Source organism: Tachypleus tridentatus, chromosome 1, assembly GCF_004210375.1.
Source record: "Tachypleus tridentatus isolate NWPU-2018 chromosome 1, ASM421037v1, whole genome shotgun sequence".
Lineage (NCBI taxonomy): Eukaryota > Metazoa > Arthropoda > Merostomata > Xiphosura > Limulidae > Tachypleus > Tachypleus tridentatus.
The window spans coordinates 56,536-66,505 of record NC_134825.1 but is presented as its reverse complement, the minus strand read 5'-3'; the positions used below and the strand labels follow the sequence as shown (position 1 = coordinate 66,505).

General features: G+C 31.4%; 1 protein-coding gene and 1 long non-coding RNA gene across 2 annotated transcripts; both read right to left on the bottom strand.

Annotated features, from left to right (window-relative positions):
* Nucleotides 1-964: 964 nt before the first annotated feature.
* LOC143226350 (mitoferrin-2-like) lies at nt 965-5,374 on the bottom strand. Its single transcript, XM_076457248.1, is given in 7 exon segments — nt 965-1,779; nt 2,833-3,021; nt 3,023-3,070; nt 3,072-3,439; nt 3,704-3,760; nt 4,547-4,772; nt 5,267-5,374. Coding segments are annotated over 6 exon segments (933 nt in total). The 5' UTR covers nt 5,333-5,374; the 3' UTR covers nt 965-1,779; nt 2,833-2,853.
* Nucleotides 5,375-7,195: 1,821 nt separating this feature from the next.
* On the bottom strand, nt 7,196-9,634 carry LOC143226398 (uncharacterized). Its single transcript, XR_013014609.1, has 3 exons — nt 9,350-9,634; nt 7,497-7,591; nt 7,196-7,215 (listed from the first exon to the last, which is right to left on the bottom strand). It is a non-coding gene; the product is annotated as an uncharacterized LOC143226398 (long non-coding RNA).
* Nucleotides 9,635-9,970: the final 336 nt, after the last annotated feature.

Below are 9,970 nucleotides of genomic sequence, written 5' to 3'. Positions count from 1 at the left end.
GTTTGAAAGGACTTTTTAAAATGTAACTTTTTCTTTTTTTTTATCAAACAACACGAGCTGGGTGACTACATGAGCTCATTACTTAATAACATAAGATTTGGAATAATATTAAGTAATAATTAAACTCTAATTTTGGTGAGTCATGTCACTAATGAATTAATAATAATGATAGTAATATTTTGAGTATATGATCTATTGATTAAGTTTTGTGACACTAATAACTGTCTGTTGGAAATTAGTTGTATGAACTAATAGCTCAGTTCTTCAGCTGTAGTTATGGTTGGTTTAAATAAGTGAATGTAAAGAAAACTGTCACAACATTTGAACTCTTGGAATGTTTTATGTGTGATCTTATGGTTCTAGAAATTAATGTACGGTACAATGAAACTTTTCAAAAGTATATGTTGACAAGAAGTTGGAGCTATGTGTGTGCCAGACCCATGCTAGAGAACCTGGTATACTTTCCAACCAGAACTGTTAAGTATTGACCAATCAGCTATTGGGATGTTTCTAAAATTGGGTATCAAGGTTTACCAGCAAATTCAACTCAATAGATGTGACCTTATTGAAGTCAAAGACAAGGTCAACTGTATTTCTGATAGAAAAAGTTGAGAAATTAAAATGTTTTTTTCGACGAAGAAATGCAGCCAGTTTTGTAAACCAAATTTTCTACTTCAGACTGTAGTCTGCTTTCTATGTTTTGGCAAAGCGTAATTATTTTTTTAAATCAAAATTCTTACATTTTGAAGCAGCAGAAGATTTATTCAGTAGTTTACTCAACGTTTTGACGTTTAGGGTATTTAATATTTTTAAAGATACAAGAGAGCACTTTGAACCATAAAAAGTAATTCTGTGACTCAAATACATTTACAGAAAACATCACTAGGTGGAAGTTTTGGGTATAGAATAGTAATAGGTCATGTTTTACCACCTTCTGCATGTTAGCACACATCCAAAACAAACATTAAATATACGTTTATTTATTTATAAAGAATTAACACATCAGATAAAGTACAAACATTTCTCTTATAGGCAAATTTCATCTTTTTGCTAATAAATGACTTTTAAAATAAAGGAATGTTCTTTTTTTAAGGAACCAAGAAAATTTCTACTAATCAATGCCATGTGCTTATAGAAGCTAATAACTAAACATATAATTCTGAGTAACTCAAACAACCAGTTCTTGAAAATTACTGAAAGCAATCCTGTTGGTAAATTGACTTAATCTGTGACCACTACAGAGGTGTCGACAAAATGATGGTTTCATGTTGTAGAAAAGTATCTCCTAAAGTTTGCCAGTAAAGGAAAATTTCAGGTCTTATTATGTACTATCAATGTAATTTATGATGCCTTGGAAAAGGTAATCATAATTAAACAATTAGCTCCACTGATTATTGCTTGTTCCTATGTACAGCTCATATCTTTTCTGGCTTTACCCTATTAATGGAAATTACTTCTTACAACTTACATGTGGTTTATTATCTTGTTATCTAGCAAGCTTCAGAACTGTAAAAACCTTACTCTTTTGGCAGATGTTCTTGAGAAAGGCACACATCTTTAGAAAACTTTAGCTATTCTTGTTTCAGTTCTAAATCAAAACAACAGAAAGAAACTGAAGGGACAATTAAAATATTGTATATTTGAAAAATAACCTTTGACAAGTTATCGTGTTTAAAAAAAATTAACACATTGCTGAATTAGAAAAGAAAATGCTTTGTAAGATGTTTAAAAAATATCTCGATTCCCCCTTAGACATTCCACTTCTTTTGACTTCAGTAACTGAAAAGAAAAAAGATTGTTGTTAACAAGTATACCAATCGATAGTGAGAAGTTCTGTCATTTTACCATGGATTAAACACTGATACTAGAAGTAAATCAATGAACAATACATATACTGTGACTTAACCACTAAACTGAAGGCACATAACATAATTCTTGAGCTGGTTTTATAAGTTCACCTCAGTTTCACTGCAAAGTGATCCTTTTACTAGGCAGTGATCACAGAGATAATGATACTAATAATCCTTATAGAGCTTAGCTGGAGGATAGGAATCTGTAAGTTACAAATATGTTAAAACTTATGACGTTTAGTTACAGTACTTATCTCTCTCTTTATCCCATTGCTTTAGACAGTTTAACTTCAAAATTCAATAGTAACTTTTATATCAAGCAGACAATATTTTACACATAAAAGTAGGAAAACTAATATTATAGTCTACCACCAATTCATCATTAAAATTTATAAGTACAAAATTAAGAGATGTTTCTTAACACAATTCTTAAGTTGCTCCACCTTCAGAGCCAGGCTTGAGAAGGATGTTTACACAGTGTGTTAAGAATCATATAAAACAGCAAAGGCAGAACTGAACTGAGCAGCAGCCCACCAGGAACTGTGACATAGAACTAGAAATGCTAAGAGAGACATGTTATAAATATTATCTGACTAAAAAAACTGCACTGTGGTTTATCAAGCTAGTTCATAACTTCAACCTGATAAAAGATGTCAGTGAAACATTTAGAAACACAACAGAACTGTTTAACAATACTGTCAAATCAAGAACAGTAAACTTTGTATTTCATGTAATCTAAATCAAATTATTGAGGTCTTAAATAGAGTAATATTCTAGTATTCATTGTATTATAACAGCGTAATGACAATATTCTAATGTTTATTGTATCATGGCAATATTAAAGTTCTGATTAGAATACAATAGCATATATCTCATAATGACAACATATGTTCACTAATTAAGAAAACAAGAATGATGTAGCAAACAGCGCAATCCATGACCACCAATAAACTATAATCATATTAGAACAATTTATGCCTACCCTTTCACATGGGTGTTGGAGCTACACCAATAGTACCCGTAGCTGCTGTTGGTAGAGATCTTCCTGCAATGGTGTTGGGCTTGATTGATCAACAGTTTGGTCATTTAAAGTGTGTCTACACTGAAACGCGTATTTGAAAAATTCATAAACTGACCATGCCACTGCCGTTGAGGGCACCTGTGAAACTACTGCGTGCTTGTAAGCCTTGGAAATAGCCTTTCAAACCTTTGAACTTGTACCACGGTCACTGCTGCATTAAATAAGCCATTAGCGTGGGATTTTTTTATCACATGAAGAGTTTCACGTTCTTGGGTGTTTAGTAAAGTCTTACACACGTCCAGTGGGGTAGTCGCGGCAGCGGCAAATGCTCCAGCTACAGCCCCCGACACCATGTGAGCCGTGGGACTGTACGTCCGTTTTTCATTTGTTACGTTTTGCATAAACTCATAGGTCATAAAGTGAATACTCTGGAAGGGGATGTTCATGGACAATTGGGTGGAGTAACTGCGATAGAATGCTCTTACACCTTCTCTCTGCCATATTCTTCTCACACAATCAATGGTGTTTCTGTATGGGCTAGAGAACATCTGCATTCTTTGCTTGATAACTGAAAATTGAAGTTAGTTCATCATTAATCCAAACATATAACTATGAATCACACACACACACAAAAGGCTTAAGCGTATACGTATTAGAAAAAGTATACATGCCACTAAAACATATACTCCTATCCTAGAACATCTATAACTTTCTACTGGTAGCACCTTTTGTAAAAATTCTGATATAAATTAACTGTTATTACCATAACAGAATCAACATAATTAGGGTTACGCACATCAGTTACGTTCTCACACAAAGATAGTCATCTTACCATCTGTTGGAGTCATCACTGCATCATGGACCAATGTTGCTAAACAACCAGCAGCTCCTGTAAACAAAGTTTCAAGCATAAATAGCAGCTTGGAAAGTTCACCAAATCTTATTAAGAATTTGTTACTTCCTAGGATTATATGCCCATCTTATTCAAGAATTAAGTGCATTGAGTGACATAGTGTTTTCACGCCCAACAAATTTTAAAAATGTTGTTTGCCAGAAATACATTTTCTGACATGTATACACACTAGGATGTACAAATGCACCTAACATCCCAGCTTTCTCCAAAGGTGAAAACTAAAAGTTCTAATTTACTTAAGATATAAGAATAGTTCAGCTATTTTCTGTATACCATCTGGAACTGGATACCTGTAAAACTTACTAAATTTATTCATTGTGTAAGAATAAATTGTTGTTAAAGTCTGCAAGTCTAGTCTCCACTATGTGCATTAAAATGAAAGTATTAGCTGTATAAACCATCAGACTTACTGAGGGCATTTTCAACAATACTGAAAATAAAACTACACTATAGGCTATATGTGTTTCAGTGTTACAATTTACACACACACACCAGGGGGCTAATAAATTCTAGTTAAAATTCAAAGCTACGAGTTTTGCTTGCTGGTGGGAATCAAACCTGAACTTTCTGCAGATGTACCTGCAGATGTCATTTTAAGAAGCCAATCTGGATTCTTAACCTAAGTTATTTTTTACCCTTACACTGATTATCAATAGTTTGTCCATTTAAAAGATGTAAACTACTACATCTTGACTTCTTATGCTAGAATCTTGAGGCAACTGGAAAAAATTTAGACAATTTGACACAGTAACAAATTTTTACCTTGAGAAACTGGACTATGGGCTCCAGTTTCAGTACCACTGAAAACTCGCTTCATTTTTTCGTAACAAGAAAAGTATAGTGCATGTGCGGGCCCTGCTCCGCAAACTACAGCACTCATTCCTCGGACAGGTCGAAAAACTCCTTCAAACCTGACCATTTTGTACAAACCTTCTGATAGTGAATGGTAGGTGGCCTTAGGATTTGGTTGAAGACTCTGCATCCTTGTCTGGAGAGAAACAGTGAAAATAAAACCTAGAGTTTCACCTTGATTTTTGTAACTCCTGCCCTTACAGCTCTTTTACATGTGACACAGTATCACCTTAACACAGTTTTGTAAGGTTAGTGATATCCAAGCCAATTATTTTAACAGATACTTACTGAATCACAAACATGGCAATGTGCATTACTTATAGTATACATTAGTATATTAATGAGGCCCTTAGAATACACAATATATTACACCTCTTACATTATCAGTGCCTAGAATTAAATACAGAATAAACAAAAACCACGACATAAAGAATTGGAAATAAAACCACATGTAGAGAGCAAGATAATAAAATAATTTGTAGCGTTAAAAACTTAAAAATAGAACAATTTTACTAAGAAAATAAATGTAATATAATCAGTAAACTTTATAGAAATACAAGATAGAAAGAATGAGTGTATATTAACAATCTAGACAAGGCAAGGGTTAAACAGATATAAATAAAATCGTACCTTCACTGAGTCTAATGGATAAATAATGCAGTGTTCCATAATACCTGCTGCAGCTCCTGCAATCATGTGGATCACAGAGTTATTGGAAGGTAAATATTCATAATCGTCAGTATTCCATTCTCAGAATTGTCCTGGTACAGTCAGCAGGTCGAATACTGTGTGTAAACATATAAGGTTAGACTGTCTCCAATACAACCAAAACTATAGCTCATCATACGAGACAACCTTTCTTGTGTGAACATTTGATTACTGTTGTATTTCCCATTAATAAACAAATAAATATTCCTGAACTTTGTGATTTTCAAGTAAACATACATAAAATTGTGTATTAAGTGTACAATCAGTGAAGTTTATCTTTTCTTTCAATTACTGTCATTAATTATCAGTGTGATGTTAAAACAGGTAAAATGCAAATTGTAATGGAATAAGATATAATTTTAAATATAAACCTAAATTTTCAATTATATTTCATACTTCAAGTCATTTCTATTTATTTTAAAAATAATGAAGCCTTTTCTGGCATAAAAAAAGTTTAACTATAATGTTAAAAGTTATAATTTTCCAAAATGAAAATAATTCTGACAGGTACTTCCATAACTGCCTTACTAAATAAACTGTTGGGATAGAATTAAAATCTGTTATGGTTTATGTGGGAATATTCTGTAAGTTTTTGTGAAATTCCATGAACCTGTAAGATGATTCTGACTGATCAGCAATGATCTACGACTGAGAAATGCTAACACTACACTTCTATTCCAATACTAAGTACTCTAGACGAGACAAAAACTTTTCCCTACAGCTGTTGGGTCTTGTTCAAGTTATAACACACATTACAGATGGTTTTGCATTAGCAGTAGTTCTGAATATGTTTTTAAATTTGTTTAGTGTGTTATTTATGAACTTAAAATGGTGAGTTTTTTTAAATTTCTTAAAAACAATGTGTTGTAACTTTTAGGAACCTCGACATTTAGGAAAACAAAATTTATTTTTAAGTATGGCAACACAGATAATTATCTTTTAAAAAAGTCAAGAACAACCCAGTGAGTGTGACAAGATGAGGCTGAAATTTAACCTTTATTAATTTTATTTTAACAATCCGTGAAATAAGATGTAGTTAGAAGGTAAATAACAACATCTTGTGATGTGTAAAATCACATTATATGTGCATGATTCAGTGTTAACAAGGCCAGGACTCATCAAACCAGTTACAATATGATAGACATAATACAGGTACAGGTGCCATATATATATAATATTCCTTTCTAATTACATAAGGCAGTTTTCATAAAGTGAAAAAAGTCCACACAGAAGTATTATTTCAGTAATTAAAACCTAATTAAGTGTTGCATTTGTACACAAACATAAAAATATTAAACACATTTGATCCTGGTTATTAAGGAGAAACAAATAGTAACAACAAATGATAACTAACAGTTATTTGTAACTGGAACATCAGAGTTGATTAATCCCATATATAGTTTCATTACTGACTCAAAAAAAAAACTAAATAATCTTTCTGAAGTTTGACAACATACAGAATATCACAGACATCCACATTTGACCTATTTCAGCAAATGTAAGTATCAAAAGAAAAACAACTAGGACAACCATCCATACGTGAACTAATGATTAATATAGCAAATGTTGATTTATGCACACACAATGTTTATACAGATTATTTATTTATACACAGTTAATCAGAATACTCTTAATTTTTTTTTTTATGGAGAACAATAAATCAAAACTTATAGTTCACCTTGTGGATGCAATTTAATGATACCAATATTATTAGATCTTCATGTTAAAAATGTTTTTATATAATTAAACTGCTCACAGCTACCCTAACAGGTGATTTTTTAACATATTTAAGAATCAACACATGACCAGACCAGGATTACTTGCCAATGACAATCACCCACCAGACTTCCATCAATACTCTCCAACCTTACCTAAAGAAGTACATAACATCGTAATTATTATAAAATAGTACAACATGAATATAATTAGGCTCCCAAATGAAATGTTCCTGTGTCAAAAGTTAAACCATTTGTCAGTCTAAGCTTGTTGGTTTGTTCATGTTTCTACAGAAAAATAAAATCAGATATTCAGTAACCAGTTTTAACACAGTTTTCATTGCTCGTGCTTGACGATACAAATAAATTACACAGAATTTAAAACAAACAGATTAAAATATATTTAAGAAATTTGTTTTTGTCTACTTTTCACTTACTTCCTATATTCTTGTCTCACAACAAGCAAGGTCGGTTACCTCTACCGTAGAAAATGGGAACACGCTACATGTACTGTCCACATGAAAGCAAACACCTGTAAATGAAGAGAAATGAAAGAAACTGTTTCACAGCTGAGAACACTTCTGTACACTAACTACACATATTGTGCACTATGGACACGCAATAACCTACATAACTGTTATTTAGTTTTTACATATTTCACATAAAACATGTTAAAACAATATACAACGTAAATATTCAATAATTAAATGAGGCAAACTTGCACAAACTGAAAACATCAACCAGTGCAACAAGGTCTGCCTTCAAAACTGAACAAGATGTTATCATGATACTTGGACAAGTAGTGCAATGGTAGAACAATGGAACAGACTGGCTCGGTTACTGCACTTAGTGGTAACATACACAATATTTGGTTGGTCTAAACTTGTTCTTTTGATTCATTTGTACAAAAAACATTTTACTCTTCTAAACAGCTATTTTTACAAATCTCTCCAGTAAAGTCTCAATAATGAAAAAACATATATATATATATACATATATCGTTAAACTGAAGTTTAATGACACTTAGCAAACCCTTGAGATGTACCCTCACCATTTTCATTTGTTATAAGATTTTAACAGGAACCTCACAGAAAAGTCTAATTAGTTAAACTAGATCTTTCAAGAGGTTGAGGAGATGTGTACACCATTTATAGTTGTGGTTAATGTGTTATTATGTTTTATTTAGACAAATTAAGGAGACTTCTTATACACTAAATTTGTGTTATGCACAATGAGCTATCCATACTGTGCCCACTACAGGGAACTTAGTGTTATTAGCCCTAAAACCAGAAGGGGCCTTTCCAAATGAAAATGTACACATACTATAAAGTAAACATAACACAAATAAAATAACACTATTTAAAAAAACCTGTAATGATGATTTGTCTTCTATTTACCATGAAAATGCTTCAACCAACTACTTCAGTTGTGCCACATTTTACCTCAGCAGTTACAGATAAGTGAAAATGTACAAACACCCGTTGCATTACAGCTACAACAATCATCTTTTGTAACACTGAGTACTGTAAATATATTTTACTAGTGAGTCTCAAACACTGGTGGTTCAACTGAGCTTCAAAATATTTAACTATGACAATTTTGTTTTTTTTAACCAGTTAATAATTTTTGTTAAGATTATTATGTACTAATAAATAATGACTGCCACTTGATAGTGATGTAATACAATTATCACTTATGTATACATATTAAAAGCAGTGTCTACAATGAAAGATCATACTGATAAACAACACAATTCAAACAATTAAAAGAAATTATACAAGCTTAGTCCCAAAAGCCTTCATTGATTAAAATAAACAAATACATAACAGTGGTAAGAAATTATGTTCAGTTTTTTCCTTGTAACTGTCTTGAAAACAATTGATTCTCATTAGAAGCTTCTATAATTCTTCAAATTTTACTGTATATTGATAACAATACTAATAATAAATACATAAATATAAATACATTCACTGTTGAATAATTATAAATTCTAATCTAACACAAAAGTGCCTTTGTTTTTAAGAATGAAAGTTTTCTCAAACAATGAATCTATATTCTTTTCATTACTCGTAACAATCTAAAATTTATCAAATGGATTTAGATTACATGAAATATTATTGTTAAGTTGTTTATGCTAAACAATTATATTCTTAACATGTTTAAATTTAAACTGAAAGATTTTTAATGTAACTAACGTAATATAATATTTATATAATAAAACGTTTTGACAAAAATATATAAAACAGATACAGTGTAAAATACTGTGTAACGTTTCTAAAAAAGTTCCTACTTGGAATTGCTATATAAAATATGAATGTTGCAGGAACGATGAATTTTTCAACTTTTTAGTCCAGCCACTTCAATATCCAATATAAATTCACACTTGTCCAGCACTGACATTAAACTTCAAGCTGAGGTAGTACTAATCCAGCGACACGTGCAAGTTAATAACTTGTCTTACACTGCACTCGTACATTCTAAAAAGTTCATAATGTGATAGGCCTAAAAATAGTAGCACTACAACTAATAATTTGTGTGATATTTATTTAAATAAATTATTTTACACATTTTCTTAATTTCTCAATTATGTGCCCCTTCTCTGAAATACATCGTCATTATTGCAAAAGTATGTCGAAATCATACCATAACATAACACGTCAATTCTACTATATCAAAGGTGTCCTTGCGACCACCGAGTCCTCACTCGATCTACACGTGCTTATCTTCTACGGAATAATCTAGGACTGATAAGTTTGAATTATGAAAGTGAAACTTGTCAGTATACGTATATATTTGTTATTTGATATATATATATATATACAATTAAATTGATTAAAACATTGCTTGTGAAAACTTAAAAAAAGACGTGAAAACGTTTAAACAATTAAGTGATTAAACTGCTACTGATACT